A 22,604-nucleotide genomic window follows, 5' to 3' on the forward strand; every position below is an offset into this window, starting at 1 on the left:
CGTTCCCGGTGGGAGCTAATATAGTTCGGATCACACGTTAAGGTGATCTAGTACCCCTAGCAACCTTGAAATTTAGCCCATTCAAGAAAGGTGGGAAAGTTTTTCATTAGTTTCTTCTTTATTATTAACGTTACAAACGTAAAAATTTGAACAAACTTAGAGGAGATATTTATATATGTCCTACTTATCATTGTTTTTTTTAAAAAAAAGGTAATCAAGCTTCCGTCTTTAACTTTGAAAATATGGCAACAGTCAGACCTGAACTCCCTGCGATGGTATAATTTTTCCTTCCCGCCCGAGTTAAGCGACAAATTTATTTCCTGCCTCACTCAAGTTATTCCGATCGGGTTAGTCATAAACCGCGGTGCAAGTAAAACCTTTTTAATCTCTCTCTCTCCCTCTCCCTCTCTCTCTTTTTTCTTTCTTTTCATTCTTCAAAATCCTGAAAGAGGAGTTGTCACTTGCAAGTATACCATTCCCGCAAAATAACATAAAGAAATGTTAGTTTGTGATCTTTGGGAAAGACTATAGAAAAAAATATTGTTTAAATCAATCTAGGACAAAATTACCCTTGGAAGCGTGGTCAAAACCTTCTCTTCAGAAATAATTGAAATATACTTACATTAATAATTTTTTAGGGAAATTTGATCAAGTGAAATAGCATATGGACAAAATTCTAAAGCCTTACTTTTTAAAAATCACTTTCGTTCTTTGTTGTCTGTTCACATGGCATGGCCGCTTCTACACTAAGGCTTGTGACAAACATCTTGGCATTTCAGCTAAACGAATAAAACGCAAGCTCTGTCGCGACATTACCGAGTGTTAAAGAGGTGTGGCTATGGCTAAGGAGACGAACTACAGTGCGATCAGGTTGCAGGGGATAGACGTGGATGTGTATAAACTATACGTGACAATACCACTGGCCTCTTATTTGCTAGGAGCATTTAAAGGGAACTTGGAGCACCGCCTAAAAATGCCAAGATGTTTGTCACGCTGTTTAGATCCAGTGGCGGACTGGAACATAAAGAACCCAGGTGGGGATTAACCATAGGGAACCCTCTCTCTCCATACACACAGGGACATATATATATATATATATATATATATATATATATATATATATATATATATATAGATAGATAGATAGATAGATAGATAGATAGATAGATATATACAGAGAGAGAGAGAGAAAGCTCCTTCGTGGCTAAGCGGTTAGCGTACGCGTCTTTGCCGTGGAAGATCCGGGTTTGATTCCCGGCGGGAGCTCATGTAGCTCAGATTCCACGTTAATCAGTAGGTCCACGACTCATATACCCTCGCTGCTGAAAGGGACGCTAAAGTAATCAACTCAACTCAATATATATCCAGGATATGATCATGGGAGGGGCTATATATATATATATATATATATATATATATATATATATATATATATATATATATATATATATGTGTGTGTGTGTGTGTGTATTACCGGATTCAGGATTTTATGACGGGGGTGCACCAAAAGCTGCCAGTAGTGATTAAAATTTGACTTAAATCTGATTTTGTTGTAGTGTGAATGAGGAATTGCCCTGGAAATATTCAGTGTCTGGACTCGGAAATGTAACCCATGGCTTCCCGAATGAAAGCCAACGCTTACCAACTGATCCTCGTTCGCTTTTTATCATTATAATTTTAAGTATATAATTTACTTGCTGCTTTAGATGAGAAATTTCTTTAACTATGGATACTTGAAATATGATGGATACTAACTTGTATCGTACAGAATCCTTATGAAAGTGTTGCTATTTTCACTGCTAGCCTCTCATTTTAGCGAGTTTATATTTACAATGAAAGAGGGTGGACCGCCCGCCCACCGTTGTAAATATACACTACCTAAAATGAGAAGCTGATAGCAACACTTTCCAAACAGTTCTGCCGTAATGGGATTCTGATGATTCTTTTCCATGATACAAGTGTCCAACATTTTCCAAGTGTCCATGATAAGAGAAATTCCTGATCTAAAGAATCAAATTAATTACACAATACAAAGTACACAGATTCAGATCGGCCATGGTACACTTGGTAAAGCGTTTACTTCGATTTCGAAAACTCGTGAGTTTAGTTCTCGAGCCCGGATACAGAAGTTTTCCAGGGTGTTTCCTCATTCACATCACTGATGCCTAAAGGCAGTAAAAAATCCGTGTTAATTAAAATGTTCCGGTGCACCTCCTTTCAGAGGTTGGGTTGTTTGCGGCTGAGGTTCATAAGGATTAAAATACGCAATAAACAATACTATTTTGTAGTAATAAAATATAGTATACACTACACTACCTATGCCATTTCACAATTATTGCAATTACAAAAAATAACATAACTACATACAATATAAGAGAAGTAATTAATTCACATAACTTCGTCGCTAGTATACACTGATGAAAATCTTAATTCTTTGATTTTTCTTGACTTGTAAATGTAATATTTGGTTTAACATATCGGACTTGAAGTGAATAACGATGCAAGAAGAATTTAAAAAACCGGCTGACTTATAGCATTATTTGATTACTGCATTAGTATTCAAATGCAGAATGAGGTTTAAGGGTCCTTCTTGCCAAATGTGTGATACATCAGTAAATCCGACAGTTTCTGGGGGATTAGATCCCCGACAACAGGCTCTGTTCCTTGGAACGCCGCGGATGTGTAGCACTTCCAGACCCCCGTTGCTTTGCCTCCCCTTCAATTTCCTGAAATCACGTTCCCGTCAAGAGGGCTCAAAATCTTTTGCTGGGGGCCCAAAATCCGAACACCCACCACTAATCAAAACAGGCAAATAATACCATTAATTGATAATCATCTCAAGGGACTTCTATCTTAGGAAATTTTGGTAGGGCCCCGTCGACTCTTCAGGGCCTGGTAATCAGATGTTGAGTAATTTCGTACGGCTGCATTCAATAAATATGACGTTATGGCAGTTTTGCCCTTTGGGATTAATTGTTTTTAAAATAGGCCATTAAACTTTGCCTGCCTAATTGAAGTCCTATTTTTATTGGTGCATTTCTTCTTAGAAGAGCGTATCCAGGCAATCGATAAAATAAAGTATGAGGGACAATGTGGCCATGCAATAGCCAACGGGCCCCATCGACGATGAAGGGGGCTCTCTTGGGTCCGATAATAGGGTCCTATCATATACATCTTTTCGTACAGAATTAATTCTACTGCAGTTATAGTATGTGAAATTTTTTTTCTACTTTTTCTTATTATTATTGACTCAAGAGGGCCAGGCGGGAATCCCCGCCTTCTCACTCGGGGCAGTTCGCCCCTGTCTAGATCTAGAACGTTTTAATTTTGCATGTCCGGTGACTATACAATATTTTATTAATTACCGTATACTCACGTATAATGTCTGCACCTCCATTTTCCTCGAAATACAGTAGGAAAAAAATATATATACTCATGTAATGTTCACACTAGAATTTCCTAATTTTAGATATTTTTCTAATAAATGAATTTCATACATATTTGTCTTTCTAAAATTGCCAAACAATTAAGGTCTATGTAGTTAAGTACCATATATAGCAATATTGAATTACTGTATTTTCGCTTGTTCTTTAAAAACATTTTATTTACTTCACACACGGGACAAATACCAGTATTCAAATTTATAAGCTGAAAGGCCCGTGCAATGTACGCATCCTGAAATATTGGGTAAAAAGGTGCGGACATTAGACGAGCGTATACGCTATGTTTCTTTTTGTAGGGATGTCTCCAAAATCTGTAGGGATCAGGCTCCTGATAGCTCTCACTTCGAATTAGCTCGAAGCTAGATTTTCAGTATTTTTTTTCAACTTACATGTAATTAAAAACATATTTTACCCAGAGGAGAAACCAGCTTTGATTAGCATCGTCGAAAGATGTAGTAGACATGGAGACTCTGAAGCACTTAGGATATATATCTTGCATATGCGTATATATCTTTAATACATTTCAAAAGAACAGAGTTTGAATACGTAATCATGTTACCCAAGACTAAATAGACTAAATATTACACAAATATTATATTGCAAGAATGTTTGCCACTTATGTTTGAAAGCATAAGCGTAGACAAAAGTATTCGTTGGTTGGGTATATTATTATTATTATTATTATTATTATTATTATTATTATTATTATTATTATTATTATTATTATTATCTCCTTCATGTTGTGTTTCGTAGAACACATGTAGACTTCTTCCTCGGATACTGTCCATTTCTGTATAGACATGTCCCATCCTTCCACATATTTTGATAAAAACTGAAATCTTCCCATTTCTATAGGATATGAAATACTCAATGGAAGGGGTTACAACATCCACCAATACCTCTTGAAATACGCCACTATCTATACGTATTTCTTTACTAATGTACAGACTTTTCAAGAACTATAGTTTTATGTGTTAGGTCTTATGCATTTTTCTACCTATTTATATTTTTAAATTTATCATCATTTTTAGAAAATAATTTTTCCACATTTTTATGCATATCTATGTATATATATTACATCTATCTACCTACCTATACCCGATCAATTTATCTTCTTGTCATTCAACATTCAAACATGTATAAAAACCAGAGATGGTCATTTTTCCTAACCCTCCCTCACCCTCACCCTCGACTGACGGCATCCCCTCATCCTGCCTCACACTCACCCTCCATTGACGCCCTCCTCTCACCCTCCCTCACAAACACCCTCCATTGACGTCCTCACACTCACCCTCCATTGACGCCCTCAACTTCACCCTCCCTCACACTCACTTTCCATTGAAGACCTCAACTTCACCCTCCCTCACACTCACCCTCCAATAACGCTCTCATCATCAATCTCCATAGACGCCCTCACCCTAAATCATCGCCCTCACCTTCGCCCTTGCTCACACCCACACTCAAATGACGCCCTCACACTTACCCTCAAGCAACTAAATTAATCAGGACACGTCAAACTTAATGGTGCCCAATATAGTACGTGTAAAATAGTATGTACGTGTAATTCCCCTCTAAGGTGTGGAATTTTCAAAAAAGCTAAAAAGAAGTTACTTTTTATGGTAAATTGGTGTTCTAAGTTTTAGCTTCCTAACTTCAGAAATCTGGGAGATACAGTTCCTCGAAAAAAAAAAAACATTTACTCTTTTAGGATACACGTTTCCGAAAATAATTCCTTTCGTTTCATTTCTTTCGAAATAAAGCTTGACTTTTCGTGCATTTCTTTCAATATGTCTGATTTACAATTGGTAGAGAACATAGATTTAAAAAAATCTAAAATAATGGTTGCCAAATGCTTGTTGAAAACTTCAACTTTTGATGAAAAGAACTTAGGAGATGCAGAAAGAAGATATTGAAGTTATGATTTTATATAACACCATATTTATAAATGAAGGACGGAACATACTTCGGATACAAGCAACTTTAAAGACGAATGAAGGTAACTACTCTTCATTACGAAATTCACTCTCAAACTCATAATTACAGGGAAGCTCAGGCACCATGGGTATGTGCGTGATCTGTACGATCATTGACTGTTTGCCCCCAACAAATAGTGACGTAACTAGGATTTTTAAAAGGGGATTGAAAAACCATTTTGGGGCCAAGGTACCCAACACTCCAAAAGTCCATTGTTTCGGAATTTTAGGTTTATCTTTAATCAAGAACATAACACCATTTGCCAGCATTTGGGCAAAAGAATTGTGGTTACTATTTCAGTCTTGGACATTTTTAGCAACATAGTCATGTTTGTTTTATTCTTTATTAAATTAAAACTACTTTTCTCAAAATAACTCGACAAGATTCGAGACGAGACAGGGTTCTTCCAACAGGAAAAGATAAATTTTTCGATGCATTACTTTACAAAACATATTTTCGAGGCGAGACAACCTCTAATCTTGTCTCGTGCGCATCCCTATTTGCACGAAATAATATTAGAATACAGTAAAAAAAGAAAATATTAATTACCTTATAAAGTAATCAAACCTTAAAGATCACCTATTTAAAATTTGACCTGTGAAATAGTTCATATTTTCAGGGGGCTATTCATATAGTAACAGAATATTAATAATCAATGATCAATTACTCTGTGAAGATGCTGAATATTAAGGTGTGTGTGCACCTTCTGTTGCATTTGGGTGTAAATTCGTCAATACTGTAATTTCAGTAGATTTTCTTAGTATCCTCTTTTCTAAAAGTATGTAACATAGTGAAATTTAGGCGGGCTTGTAAGAAATTGCGGAGGCTTGAACACCCCAAATTAGACCTAGTGACGCCACCGCCGTTAAGCCACCAGTCACAAAAGATAAAGGGAAATATTTAATTTAATAATAATAAAAATTTGAAGTGTGTAATTTTAGGACTATAATTGTATATGACAATCATTATAAATACGATTATGTTATATATTTAATTGAGCCTTTCTCCCTATCGCGGAACTTATGTCCGGCACGGAATCGAACCCGGATAACCCAAGGATCTCTGCTTCAGATAATCGCTGGTTAGAAATGTTCTCCTTCAAATAAAATGACATGAAATATTAAGTTTAACGTCCCACGTTTATGCTCCAAGGCTAAGAAAGACGATGATGATTAGAAATGAATCAAATAGTGGAATGAAGAAAGTGGGAGGGAACGGAAGAACCCCGAGAAAATCACCGCATACGGTGTTTGTTCACCACAAAGTTCACTTGGTGGTACTTCAAATAAAGTACAGCTACAAATAAAACATTTTCTACTCTACAAGAAAGCATCTCCTTTACATTGTTCCGTCCATTAAATGTACATATTAACAATTGCTCTACTGAAACCATCCCTGCAACTAGTGATGTGAAGTTGAAATTTTTCCGCTTAAAACTTCCCATTTCTGAATTTTTTCCATTCTAAACAAATATTCACTATCAAGTATTAACTCCATATTAAGCCATGATATTAACTGAATCCATGAATAGAAATGACATTATAGCAAATTATAATCTTCCAACTTTGTAGGTCCTATAATGGGAAAATATATAAATATTATTGAGTATCTGGTAATAAACATAGTATTTGATAACACAAGAATTATATGATAGAACAAGCGAGTATCGTTCTACAGTATGAAACTACGGTAAACTTCCAAACTATACAAATTCAATAGTAAAACTGGAAATAGTAGAAACCGGAAGTAGTTGATTTCTACCACTTACAGTTTCAATATTAGGTTGTCGAAGGAGATGGTACCTATTATTGGAACGACGAATCGTTTCCCGGAAACCATTTCTCAATAGCTCTTCCCGTTTTTGAGTTATGACCAATACTGTTGAAACCAGGTGTGGTTGTACATAACTTCTGGTTTAACTCGAAGATTGGTGAAAGAGATGGAACCTATTCTTGGGATGCTGAATCGATTCCCGAAAACCACTTGTCGATAGCACTTACCGTTTTAAGTCTAGGAAAATCAATATTGAAATCAGAAGTAGTAGTAAATTTATACTACTTCCGATTTTAGTGGAAATACAGGAGTACCGGTGGTTTGACCCCTTAAGACCATAAATCGATTTCTGAAAACTCTTTATCGCTAGCTATGTTTTATATTCGTTTATGAGTTATGAATATGTTTGTTGAAACCAGGTATGGTCGACTTTTACCAATTTCCGTTTAAATAAGATTGTTGAAAAAGGTGGAACCTATTCTGGCAATGCATATTGATTCCCGAAATCCGTTTGTTGATAGCTTTTACCCTTTTAAGTTTATGAAAATAAATATTGAAACCTTAAGTAGTAGTGGATCCTACCACTTCCAGTTTTAGTAGAAATGCAGGAGTTAAGGTGGTTCCTTTCATATCCACCTATTTCGGAAAACAATTTGCCGATCGCTATTACCGTTTTTTACTCGTGGTCTTTAATTTGAAAACGGACATTTCCGATTTCTACCACTTCCGGTTTAACAGATTGATTGCCAAGGTGATTTGAGGGTACCTGTTAAGTAGGAGCTTGTTGAAGGAGATGCAACCTATTATTGGGATGCTGGATCGATCCCGAAAACCGCTTGTCAATAGCTCTTACCGATTTTGATGTGATATTTCTTAACAGACAGACACACAGGCGGACATAGCCGTTCTATAAGACTTCCCTTTCATATGCATAGCGTAGTTCGGAAGTCTAAAAGTACGTATATAGCCAAAAGCATAAAATATCTTTTTATTTGATAATTAAATATAAAGTTATTTATTGCGGCTTGCAGCTTTGTACTTTTCATATACATATTTTTCTCTTACTTAAAAGAATAAATAAAGCTTTCTCTTAGTTACAATTTCAGAATAAATGAATAGGCCTATATGAATATTTATTAGTTTCTCTTCTGAAGGAATATATGAAAAAAAAACATTATTTCTTGAGAACTTCTAGTATTTTTAATGGGATACTTTCGTTAAACTTTAAAATTTTCGGTAGCTAAAAACTTGCAGTAGATATTTTTATATATTTCGTAATTATTATTTCTATAAAGTGACAATATATAAATATAGAAAAGTAATAAAGTAATGAGAAACGTATGAAAAGCGTATGAAATTGATGGAATATTGATATGACGATTTTCTGTGAACGACGATTAATTCTAAGAAAAAAAAAACTATATTACATTTTCTAACATATTTTCCAGAAATGAAGAATTGCTAGATAATTAATTTTATGAACCCTTACCCTCACCCTCAACTGACGCTCTCACCTCACCTCCCTCACACTCACCCTCAACTGACACACTAGTCCTCCCTCATACTCACCCTCCATTGACGCCCTTACACTCACCCCCTCTCACACTCTCACTCAGATACTTTATCGCCCTCACACTCAACTACATAAATGAGGGTGAGGGCGGCCCTCATGAGGGCAAAATGAGGGAGGAAGACCATCTCTGATGAAAACTCAAGAAATAATCACGGAATTGTGAGACACAATATTCTTCCTTCCAGCGCTTCCTTCTCTTTTCTTATATTTCTGAAGCCAAAAGCCGATAAGATATATTTCTCTCGGTTGGCAGGAATATTTTGCTTTCCGTTGTCTTTTATGGCACAGATATTTGTATTGCTGTGGCTATCGATCCTGCTGTCACTCAGAAAGTGATTAACCGTTGACATTCACATTTCAAGCAACCTCGACCCAAAACCCAATACAAAGCGCAGACAGAAAGACAACCGCTAGGCGCGGACAGAGAGGTTTACACTGGAGTCAGACATTTCAACAAAAGCAGGCACCAGCTGAAAATTTCTTAGTGGGAGGGTTACAGTTGCTTTACCAATTTTTTAAAACTAAAGGCGGAAGCTTGATTACCGTGTTTTTATCAAAATCTAAGATAAGTAGGGCATAGTTATTTATCTCCACAAAGTTTGTTATTTTTTTTATGTTAGTGACCTTAATAAGAAAGAAGAAACTAATGAAAGACTTTCCTGTACTTTTTAAATGGACTACCTTTTAAGGTTGCTAGGGGTACCAGACCACCTTAAGCTGTAGGTTTATGTCTTATGAAGCTTCGGTGCTGAACAGGACGCTAAAAGCTAATTTAATCGATCAATGTATTATTATTATTATTATTATTATTATTATTATTATTATTATTATTATTATTATTATTATTATTATTATAATTAGTGCAAGGTACAAATGATCTGGTGGTAAATATATAAAACTAATTGTTCACTTTAGGGAGTTTTGATTTTGTTATATGTACAGTTATAACCGTATATGAAAGTACTTGCTGGGGATGCTGAACTTAAAGTTTCGAAAAAAAGCATCCTTCTTATTTTTAATATTTTGAATCAAATTAGTTATAAAAGTACACTTAAAAATTGTAATGATTTTATGCTACTTCTGTATTACTCTCTCATGTATTCTAGAACAGTGTGTGAATAGTCTCATACTGTTTCCATGTTGTTATTGATTTTTATTATTACATCATATTTATTCCCGGCGGGAGCTCATGTGGTTCGGATTCCACGTTAAGCAGTAGGTCCACGTCTCATATAGCCTCGCTGCTGAAAGGGACGCTAAACTAAAATCAACTCAACTCAACAACATCATATTTATTTTATATACAGTAGTCAGTTTTGTCTAGGTTTTATACTGTATTTATATCAAAATAATAAAAAGAAATAAATATGAATATGCTCTATAACACGCAACCGATTTGAAAACACATAACGTATCTTAACTTTCGCATCTCTATAGTTCAATGTGTAAGGATACTGTTAGTTAAAAGTGGATATTACTGCTTACAACTCTCACCATTTGTAGATCATGTGTGGTAAAGAATTATACCGCCAATGCAATTAAATACATAGTTCCAATACACTTTGTTTACTGATTTTCGAAAATGTTAAGCAATTCAGATACAGGAGCAAACTATACAACAATAATTATATTTAAATTGTCATTAATAGTAGGAAAAATCTTGATATCTAAGTACTTGATTGCAGTTGCCGGCTCTTTTGTATTTTGCCTTTAACAAGTCACACTATATGAATTTACGAGCAAACAGAGTGAGGAAGAAAGCATTTTTTTTTTCAATTAATACATTACTAATATCACGTTCAATACATACCTGATAGTTCACAGCATTAATTCCTTCTACACTGTCTGAAATAATCTTTTCACTGCGCTTTAATTAACATGACTCAGTTTTCTTTGTGAGACTAGTTGAGAGCAAAGTGCATGCATATTTTTGTATTACGTATCGAATGGGAAACATGATTATAATGGAAGTAGCCAATCACTTTCCACTTATACTATCACAAAACGATAATAGTATAAAATTGCAATATGAACTTTAGCACAATTTTATGTATTCTTTAGAGATTAGTAGCTTGAATAAGTTAACGTTTATTTAGATTGCTGAGCAATTCCTTTAATTTAACCGAATTACTTTCCGCTAAACGTTTCGTCAAGCAACTTATCACGCTATTGATATTTTACAATGTTGCCAGGTTAAAAACCAACAGTAATCGATCTGTTTTTTTCAGAATATCATAGTGTTGCACAAAGGAAGTTGACGTTAGCCTACTACAAAGTATGTAATCACGCATTGGTTCACTAAAATATATTTGGTACGTTATTCAAATATTTTCGAAACAAGGCTGAAGGGTAAATATAATGAGGACACTTCCTTCCTTGGTGCTGCTCCATCTTATTACAAATAATGACTGTTGTACATGGCACAAATTTAGCGACAGGTGTTACGGCTGAAGTGTAATAGAGACATTCAATTTCTTTTTTCGTAAGTACAGACTTGCATGTAAGCTCTCCAATTGTGTCGTCTGAAAATTTTGAAACGGAAGTCGGCGCTGAACATGGAAGTTTTGCCGCTGAACATGGTAATTAACTTCAAACGATGTTTTTCTTTCTTTTTTTATTTAATGTAATATATTTGATTCCAGTTTGCTTTCCTCTCTTTCGAATCTAGTGTTGTGAATATTGCTTTTATCTTCCAGAAAATTAGAGATTAAGTAGATAGAATGTGTTTGTTACCAGTCTTGCTAAGTGACTACGTTCAGAAAGCAGCAACTTTAATTAAAAGTTTCTATGTGCCACAGTCAACGCTAATTGTTAATTTTCTTAGATTATATTGACCTCTTTCACAATAAGTCGACAATTGAAAAACGGCAGAAAGGACGTTATGAATAAAAATTCATTATTGTTGGAAATAAATTCTACACCCGGAGTGGAAGTCCTCAATGTACTGATGCCGCTCAGCTAACTTTTAAACTTAGTGATATGTGTCCCCCTAATCAGTTGTCATTGCAGTCTTTCAGATCGGTGTTTGCCACCACTTAATTTAAGTAGCACTCTAGGTGCCTCTTGATCAATACTGGCTAACACATTGACCGCTATAACTATGGGTTTCATACAGATGGCATTTTTATTCTGGGATGCGTGTATACCGTTCAATACACAAATAATACCCTTATTCTTCACCTTGTGTACAGAAATACTTACAGAGATTAAGCAAAACTACATAATCGTTAAACAGCTGTGGCAATCAGCTAAAATGTCAACAATTGCCTTCCTTTCAATTCTTTTGATATATTATGCACATATATTTGATTGAGAATATTTGCGTTGAAGAGGTAAATCTGTAACATGGTGGCAGTCCAAAATCTAACATTCTGTACCCATCAAGAAGAGTACAGAATGTCATTGCAGAGTTATAAACTTAAAAGAAGTATATTATTGTTATTGCTACTTTATATAAAGTTTTGTAATTATAACAAGAGACCGACCGATCACAGTTGTATCCTTTACCTTATGATAAGGTCTTGAATTCAAAGCCTGCAGCGAATTATTATTTTGTGTTAGTAGAATTGCACAAAAACCCTATACATGGAGGGGTTTACTTCTAGAAATATTTTCAGAAACGTTTAGGTGGCCCTCCAAAGGGCTGTTTTCGGGAGTTAAGGCGGGGACATTAATATTATGTCCAAGACCCTTCTGAATTTATTACACGCTCCATTCTTCTGGGCATGGAATCTATTAATAGGTGAAAAATCTATCTCCTTCCCCTACCTCCAGCCATTCCTCGGAAACAAGATGCCACAGGTAATCCTGCGTTCTTGGTGGATCTGGTTCAGGCGAACTGTACCTTAGAGTACATTTCACCTGTGCCCACATATTTTCCATGGGATTGAGGTCTGCTCCACGAGGCGGCCAGTCAATGAAATCAATCTCAGGTTGCCCCGCGAACCATTCCTGAACCACACCACACGAGACGTATGTATTGGCGACTGGTCTTGCTGGAATTGAAATACACCATCAGGCTGAAATACTCTTACATATGGCACCATGATATTACTCATAATGTCTAAGTACTGAGCATGTCCAGATGTCCTTCAATTCTGTGAAGCTTTCCAGCTCCGCGACTGAAAATCCAACCCCAAAATGAAATAGATACATGGCTATTGCGATTGACACATATCCAGAATCATATTGGGTGCCTCTCGGACGATACACAAAACGGCGTCCCTCATTTTTGATATTATGAATATGGATTCATCTGACAAAACTACGTTTTCCCAGTTTCGACCCACATTCGCATGTGCAAACGTGAGACAGTAAATTTTGTGTTGGTCTGAGAGTTTTTCCTTCACGGAAGCAAAACAGACGTAACCCAGCATGACGAAGCCTTCCTAGAGCTCTATGCTTACTACCAGAAAAGTGTGAAGCTTCCCTTAGCTGTCTAGACGTCCTTAGTGGGTCTAACCGAGCTTCGTTTACTAATCGCACATCTTCCGCTTCGGTTGTGCACATGTCGAAAACTAGATAATCGTAAATTACCAGTCTGACCTGTAGCACCGTATTTCCGAATCCATCGCCTTCCTGTAGAGGCCAGGACACCTACCCGTCTGCTACCTGCAGTTGTAGAATAGACTTCCAAATCCCATAAAGTAATTACTCCTGTACGTATTTCCATAGTTACCAATACTCTGAGCTGTGAGCAGGAAGCAATTGGTAAATAGCAACGACACACCTATTGTTTGGAACGACTTGGTCAACGACTCGCGAAAGAAATTTTAAAATGGTGGGCCGTATTAATAATAATATTACGAACAGTTTTCATAAAGGAATATTAATACACACGAAAAGCTGTTTAAAGAATGAGTTATTATACTGACTTATAAAAACATATATCATATTAAAAACAGATTGAGCGATATGATGATAGCTGTTGTGAGACGAAAACTTCCGAAGTCTAACTTCGGGTATCTTCGGAAAACAGTAAATTAAGATGCTGGTTCGAACCTCCAAGCCAACCTTAGCAATCGGGAAAAGTATACAAATATGTTTATCCTTTTGTTAAATATAATAAGACATATTGAAATGGTATTAAGAGTAGAAAAGAGTAACATTGATTGAATTACTTAATGATATAACACTTCGAAACTATGTATTCGCACTCTCGTTTTGTCATTATGATTTCCATACGGAAAAGAACACTTATGTATGAGCTCAGCTATATTTCATTAGAATCAGCTTCCCAAGAGCGCTCATGTTAGCTCGGTGGTACACCCCCGAGCGTTCAAATCATGAGTTCGTGAATTCGATACCCGTTCAGGTGACTTTTTCATGATATTCTATCTTCCTCAATGCATTAAAATTATGTAAAATAATTACATTTAATTACATCAGTTATATATATAATCATTACACGACAAAAGTAGTAATTTGGTTTAAAATATAACATCTGAGGTATTGATATAACGTCGGTATGTAATATGTGAATATTAAATACAAATTAAGAATTTCGTGGAACGGGAATAAATAAGTTATGTAATGTATGTATTTGCAGCTATTTTCATACGCAGATAACTTCTCAATATTCGCATTACTCCATGTGATTTAGGTAGAGCATATCCAAAATCGGGTCGTAGTTTAAGACAAACTACTAGCTAGCCCCAAACTTTCACGTAAGAAATTTCAAATGAAGAGATTGAGAGCGGTAATGCCTTAATCATTCTCTCTCACTCTCTCTTATTTGTATTTATACATATAAAAATGTGTGTATGTATGTATGTATGTATGTGTGTGTGTGTGTGTTCCGAAAATAACAAATGTATGGCTAGAGCAAGATTTCTTAACCTGGAGGTCGCGAGAGGTTTGAATGGGAGTCACGAAGGTAATCATAAGAGATAAATATAGTTAGAATCTAATACCGGAAATTATTTTTAAATATTATTTTGACTTTTGTTCTGATAGGCATACTTTTATTTTTTATACATACTGTGAAGAACAACAAATAAAAGACTACTAAGCATTTTTAAATGGTGCAAAGTTGTTTAAAATGAATTTAAATGAAAGAGGTATGATATGAAATAAATGAGAACTTTATATTGAAATACCATAAAAATACAAATGCAACAAAACCTGCATATTGAAATACAATAAATATTGAAACCTAATGAGAAACCTAAGCATGGTGTAATTTTACTAGTGCGGCAATGCTCGGTTCAATGTTTGTGACGCACATTATCAAGCCATTTTCAACTCGTAAGTGATTTCTTGTCTTTGTTTTAATGTTTACCATAGAAGAAAGAACACTTTTGCGCAGGGACTATCTTGCAAATGGAATTATTACTTTTAAAGCAGCAGACACCAGACCAGGATATTCTTCTCCCCTCATCAGGCAGAACTTGTCTAAGCCTGCGTTAGAAAAAAACAGTTGCAAGGATTTGTCGGACGATAATTCTATTAGTTGGTCAAGAAGTTGTGGGCTAAGATCAGCTACTTTAATGACCTCTTCGATGAAGGAGTTTAACATCTATCTTGAACAAGCACCTTCATCGTAGGGAATATATTACTGTTACTGTATCCACTATCAGTGCCGTGTCTTGGGGGCGCAGCGCCGGGCGCCGAAGGAAGGCTGCACAAAATTTGGAGAAGTATGTTACTCATTTGGGAAAATGCATGTACACGTTACTCAAAATCAAGGAAAAGCACGGTTTACTTTTGAAAATGAACCATGGTGGCGCTTCGCTGCTTGTCTGGCGACCCCACTCATATGTATGGGGACACAGTCGTATACTCTCGCTCCAGGCGCAGATTCTCCATGGCACGACACTGTTAATTAACAAACAAGAAATGGATTATACTATTTTAGAAATAGGTAAGTTAAAATTCCCACACAAGGTTATAAAACAAATTACAACGGGATCGCTGGCAAGAGAATGTGATAAAAGGGGATCGTGATATGAATTAGGTTGAGAACCACTGGCCTAGAGTAATTTTAACAATATTTCTTATAGCGTGGAAAGGATGCTGTAGATTTAGTTATGGTGAATGGGAGGGGGATACATTTAAAAGATTGCTAGAAAGTGATCGAAATTAATGTCGAATTCATAGTTATCGGGATCGCTTCGGTAAATAGTGTGACTTTCGATTTCGCTTAACTCCGATTGAACTCTCATTGGTAGGGATGGGCATGAGCGACTTTTCGTTGAAACTTGACTCGAAACAGTCATCTTTGAGGTCTACTACAGAACTCGGCGCGAATACTTTCCCCAAACTCGACTTGGAATGTTGTCGAGTTTCGGGTCGAGTCGAACCAAAACGTGCCAAATCCTGTGTGTAGTTCTACCAAGACAATACGTAGACAATATAATTATTCTATTATCAAGGACACTACTACTACTACTATTACTATAACAACACCGTGTATAAACATGAACGATAGAGTTTGTATCTGAATACCTAAAGCTAGTTGACTGCAAACGTCTGTAGTCATGAAGTTTAGAAGGGAATTACATCATTCATTACTCCAAGCTGTAAGCGTCGGTGGACCACAAAGGGCTAAATATCGACATATCGCCAAAATTGGTGGCCTCGCAGCGAGAACCCAAGGTGTTCCCATTTCCATTTTGAACATTTTACCTCCAGCGGCAGAGACGCGACGAAATGTCAATGAACCACAAAATTACTCTTCCAAAATACACTATGTGATCGAAGGTATCCGGACACCTGGGTGAAAATGACTTACAAGTTCGTGGCGCCCTCCATCGGTACTGCTGGTATTCAATATGGTGTTGGCCCAACCTCAGCCTTGATGGCAGGTTCCACTCTCGCAGGCAAACTTGCAATCAGGTGCTGGAAAATTTTTTTGAGATATCGATGAAGGTTGGTGAGGCCTGGCACAAAGTCGGAGTTCCAAAATATCCAAAGGTATTCTATAGGATTCAAGCTAGGACTATTTGCAGGCCAGTCCATTACAGGGACGTTATGGTCGTGTAACCATTCCACGACAGGCCATGCAGTATGAACACTCGATCGTGTTGAAAGATGCAATCGCCATCCCCGAATTGTTCTTCAACAATGGGAAGAAAGATGGTTCTCCAAACATCAATGTAGGCCTGCGTTATGAGATTGTCACGCAAAACAATAAGGGGTGCAAGCCCCTTCCAAAAAACGACCACACCATAACACCACCACCTCCGAATTTTAATGTTGGCACTACAGACGCTGACAGTTGATGTTCAGCGGACATTCGCCATACCCACACACTGCTATCGGATCACCACATTGTGTACCGTGATTCGTCACTCCACACAACGCTCTTCCACTGTTCAATCGTCCAGTGTTTACGCTCCTTACACCGAGCGAGGCGGCTTTTGACATTTATCTGCGTGATGTGTGGCTTATGAGCAGCTGAACCATGAAATCCAAGTTTTCTCACCTCACGCCAAACTGTCATAGTCCTTGGAGTGAATCCTGATGCAGTTTGGAATTCCTGTGTGATGGCCTGGATAGATGTCTGCCTATTACACTTTACGACCCTCTTCAACCGTCGGTGGTCTCTGTCAGTCAACAGACTAGGTCGGCCGGTACGCTTTTGGCCTGTACGTGTCCTTCCATGTTTCCACTTCACTATCACATCAGACACAGTGGACCTAGTGGAGTGTGGAAATCTTACGTACAGACTTCTGACACAAGTGGCATCCAATCACCTGACCATGTTCGAATTCTGTGAGTTCCGCGGAGCGAACCATTCTGCTTTCTCGCCATGCCTAACGACTACGGAGGTCGCTTATAATGAATACCCGGCAGTAGGTGGCAACACAATGCTCCTAATGTGGAAACGAATGTTATTGTGAGTGTCCGGATACTTTTGATCACATAGTGTATGTTAAGTTGCGTATATGGGTGATTTGTTTATGTTGAGATGAATCTACAAAACACTAAAAGAAGAAGCAAATGAAATACCCTCAGGTAGGCACGAACCTTCAAGCTTATGTTTACTAGCCGCGTACTCTTCCAACTTCGCCACGGAAGCGCTGAAGAAAGACTCCCTTGGAGAATGATAAATTATTGAGGTCTTAATTTAGCCAATCTTACAAATCCCTCTGTCTCGAGTTCTATGAAGTGATAACGTGAACCGTTTCAGATTTATTGCTTTGTGGTGGGGTACTATCTATGTGTAAAATTTGAGCAAAATTACCGACGTGTACCTGCGGAAATTCTCCTCTTTACAATAATGTTAATCAGAGATGGCGGGTCAATGAAAACTTCATTAACAGCCAACAGACCCACCTCACATCGTGATCCATATTACACCTACCCACGACACACCGTGACCCACGATTGCCCACCACCCAACGTGACCCCTTGACCACCGTGACCCACCTTGACCCACTATACACCATTCTGATTAACTCCGACAAACTAAAACTCATCGTCATTAGCTCTGACACATGATCCACACCATTATATCCACTGACTAAGGAGGTTGTACTTGTAAAAAAAAAAAAAAAAAAAAAAACATTTTTTTCAGTAGTTAGCTCCTCTAAAAACTCTCAGACTGCATCTCAAATAAAAACTATTAAACCAATTGCCATTATTACAATTGCAAATATCAAAATCAAGAAGAGCCTGAACTTCCCTTTTCATTAGATACAAATGAAAAAAGAAGAAAAATAAAGGTTTTCAAAGTAAAACGTAGAAAAAATCACCAGTGTTCAGAAGATGCTGTCTGCAATGCACTAAGCAGAATGGGTCGGTGAATCAGTGTGAGTCACGGTGAGCGTGGTTTTGCAGTGGATCACGTTCAATTGACCAACTATCAACTGCACACTCACAAATCTTGACCCATTTGGCCCACCGAACCTCTCCATCTCTGAGTTTAACATGTATTATTTCATTTAAAAGACGAAATCATTTCATTTAATACATCTACACAGTTTTTTCCTCTATTTCCAAGGTTGGCTTGATACATATACTAGTTAAGATGGTCATTTCGTTTCACGGCGGGAAATTTGTGGATACAAACTACTTTCCAATGTTATTAGAAATGCTTTCCCAATCCCGAAAACTATAAGTTCGACAAATATTTCAGTAATTTTTGACATTTTATTTTATAGATATCCCATCTTCTCATCCTCTGAAGATGAGGATGAATTTCGACATAAATGTCATTGGATAATCACTATTCATCTCAAGGACCCGGAAAACTATGGATAACACTTTACCATCAGTCGTTTTACATTATTTTTACAAGTCATTCCTCCCAACTTCCATATCTTCAGCTATCTTACGAACACAATATTTTTTTCTTAGATTGAAAGTGAGGCTATTTACATAAGCGACACTTTTACTATGCATCCGATATTAATATCGATCGTTTTGCTCTAGACTTATCAGAATTATGTTGCAACACACACACATACATACATGGACCTAATTATATTCTAGCTGTTATGCCAGTTCTTCGCACGGATCAAGTAAAATATCTATGCAAACAAACTGAACAATGAAAAAACAAACATTTAAAAAAGACATCTATTTTGTGTGAATACATATCCGACAACGTAGATATGTGTCAGTTCGTATGACTTTAATGGTAAACACGGTTGATACTTACTGCTAACCTGTTTTTAACCACAACAAAACTATCTACCAAGGTTTTATTAAACAGAAAAAAGCATAAATGTAGACAAAACTATGGATTCCACGCAAAGATAGGACATTTTCGATCATTTTTAACTGTCTCAGTACCCCCGCCCCCCCCCGCAATTGACTCCCGCATACAATGATGACTGAATTTGCAAATCACCGCTAATAAAAGTGTCAGCATTGATCTCAGCGACTGCGAAAACTATGGATTTGACAATAATATCGGTCATTTGGATTAATTTTACATGTCTCGGTATTCCCATCCCTGGTGATCTCCGGCTCGAAGGGGTTAAGGGGACGCAGTGGCTCAATGGTAGCCGGTGGCAATAGCCGAGTGGTCTCGGGCGTTCGGCTTCGGATCATGAGGCGCAATCCACTGGGGGTTCGAATCCCCCTGCCGAACAAGATCGGAAATTTAACTGTCCTGGATCTTTCTGTATTTGTGTCCCTGTCGTGTTTGGATTACGCAGAATTGCGCGAATTGCCAATGGCGAACAGTATCCCGGTTGGGACGAACTTTAAAAAAATAAGATAAAATAAAAAATCAATAAAAAACGGTAGAGCGTTCACCTCTGGTGCTTGGGGTCCCTGGTTGGATCCCAGTTAGCGCCGTGTGGACTTTGTGGTGGACAAACATCGTGCTCGCGGGTTTTCTCGGGGTTCTCCCATTTCCTCCCACTTTCTTCATTCGACCATTTCATTCATTTCTTATAATCACCTTCTCCTTTAGCCTAACCGGCATAACCGTGGGACGTAAAACTTAAAGGTTTCATTTCATTTTTTCAAAGGGGTTAATTTTGAAGTTAATGTGATCGGAGTTTCACCATTGATTTCTGCGTTGTGAAAACTATGAATTTGACACTAATATCAGTCACTTTCTATTGCTTTTACATGTCCCGCTAAACGCTAGTAACACTATGTCAAATGTGTGTAAAGAACATAAAGAATTGCAACGAAACTTTGTGTATGGACAATGCGCCAAAAATAAACGAATATGGGCTTTTATGTTCTGTGGAAAAACGATTTTAGGGGGCAAAAGTCCCCACGCAAAATGTTTAAAGCTGACGCCCGAAAGGCAAGGAGAAGTGAACGAAAGTGAATGAAATTGTGAACAGAGATTACAGACGTAAAATGAGGATACGGGTATCGAGTTTTCTTGAAAAAAATTGTTGGGTGGGGCACGGACCCCTGCAAAACTTTAATCACGGAATATGAAAAGTGCTAGTAATACTATGTGAAATGTGTGTGACGGACATGAAGAATTGCCAGGAAACTTTACGTATAGACAACACGCAAAAAACATAGGAATACGGTTTTTGATTTTCTGCGGAAAAACGGTTTCGGGGGGGCAAAAGAACCCACCCCAAAATTTTGAAAATTAACTCCCGAAAGATTAAAGAAGTGAACCGAAGGGAATGAAATTTTGCACACATATTGTAGACATAAAATGTGGGTATACGGGTTTCGTATTTACTTGGAAAAGACGGTTACGTGGGACACGGCCCCTCCAAACCTCTGATCACGAAATATCGAAAGCGATAGTACAGTATGTCAAATGTGTGTAAAGGGCATGAAGAATTGCAACGAAATTTTGTGTATGGACAATACGCCAAAAATAAACGAATACGGGTTTTTATGTTGTGTGGAAAAACGAATTTAGGGGGCAAAAGTTCCCACGCAAAATTTTTAAAGCTGACGCCCGAAAGGCAAGAAGAAATGAACCGAAGTGAATGAAATTGTGAACAGAGATTGCAGACGTAAAATGAGGATACGGGTTTCGTATTTTCTGAAAAAAAAAATGTTGGGTGAGACACGGACAACTCCAAACCTTTGATCACGGAATATGAAATGTGCTAGTAATACTATGTGAAATGTGTGTGACGGACATGAAGAATTGCAACGAAACTTTACGTATAGACAACACGCAAAAAACAAAGGAATACGGTTATGATTTTCTGCGGAATAGCGGTTTCAGGGGGCAAAACAATCCACCCCAAACGTTTGAAAATTTACGCCCGAAAGATTAGAAGTGAACCAAAGTAAATGAAATTTTGCACACATATTGTAGACATAAAATGTGCGTATACTGGTTCCGTATTTACCTGGAAAAGACTGTTAGGTGGTGCACAGACCCCTCCAAACCTTGATCAATTCTGTTTTTATATTCTGTGGAAAAACGATTTTCGGGAGCAAAAGCTCCCATCTAAAGTGTTGAAATTTTATGCCTAAAAGGCAAGTTGAAGTGGACCGAAGTGAATGAAATTGCGAAAAGATATTGCAGACATCTAATTAAGGAATACGGGTTTCGCATTTTCCTGGAACAAACGGTTGGGTGGGGCACGGAACCATCCAAACATTTGATCAAGAAATATCAAAAGTGCTAGTATCAGTATTTCAGATGTGCATAAAGGACATGACGTATTGCAACGAAAGTTTGTGTATGGACAATACACGAAAAATAATCGACTATGAGTTTTTTTATTTACTGCGGAAATACGGTTTTAGGGGCAAAAGCTCGCACCGAAAATTTTAAAAGTTGACGCCCGAAAAGCAAATAGAAGTTAACCGAATTGAATGGAATTGTGAACAGTTATTGCAGACGTAAAATGAGGGTACGGGTTTCGTATTTTCATAAAAAAAACGGTTGGGTGGTGCACGGACCCCACGAAATATGAAAAGGGTTAGTAACACTAGGTCAAATGTGTAAAGGACATGAAGAATTGCAGGGAAACTTTACGTGTTGACAATACGCAAGAAATAAATGAATACGGGTTTTTATTTTCTGCGGAAAAGCGGTTTTAGAGGACAAAACTATCACCCAAAATTTTGAAAGCTTACGCCCGAAAGGCGAGAAGAAGTGAACCGAAGTGAATGAAATTATGCACAGATATTTTACACACAAAATAAGGGAATACGAATTTCGTATTTTCCTGAAAAAAAAGATGGTTGGGTGGGGCACGGAGCCCTATAAACATTTGATCGCGAAAGCATTGTAATTGTTAAAGGTGCCTCCCGAAATATTATAAAATACTATATATACTGTTTGTGCTTACTGTTGATCTTCCAAATTTGAAAAATCGGATGGATACACTTGTGAAACACGAAAGATCTTATTTTACATATCCAATATCTACACACAATTTCTTTTGCTTCTGTCCACTTCTTCTGCCACCAGACGCCTCGGGCCAACCAAAAGTTTTTCC

At 37.2% G+C, this 22,604-nt stretch overlaps 2 protein-coding genes across 3 annotated transcripts in view; one reads left to right on the top strand and one right to left on the bottom strand.

The window, feature by feature from the left end:
- LOC145663009 (caspase-2-like) overlaps positions 1 to 10,804 on the bottom strand; it is a 165,010-nt gene extending 154,206 nt beyond the window's left edge. Inside the window, exon 1 of the mRNA XM_081729135.1 lies at positions 10,574 to 10,804. The gene's annotated coding sequence lies outside the window, so the exon portion shown is untranslated. The remainder of the gene's footprint in view (positions 1 to 10,573) is intronic.
- A 26-nt stretch (positions 10,805 to 10,830) lies between these two features.
- Positions 10,831 to 22,604, top strand: part of LOC145663010 (caspase-9-like) — a 136,059-nt gene continuing 124,285 nt past the window's right edge. For both annotated transcript variants that reach the window (XM_081729136.1, XM_081729139.1), the window contains exon 1: positions 10,831 to 11,342. In XM_081729136.1, coding sequence (XP_081585262.1) covers positions 11,319 to 11,342 — 24 coding nt within the window. In that variant the 5' untranslated portion in view covers positions 10,831 to 11,318. The remainder of the gene's footprint in view (positions 11,343 to 22,604) is intronic.

Source organism: Thermobia domestica, chromosome 10 (assembly GCF_964235325.1).
Source record: "Thermobia domestica chromosome 10, izTheDome1.hap1.1, whole genome shotgun sequence".
NCBI classification, from domain to species: Eukaryota; Metazoa; Arthropoda; class Insecta; order Zygentoma; family Lepismatidae; genus Thermobia; species Thermobia domestica.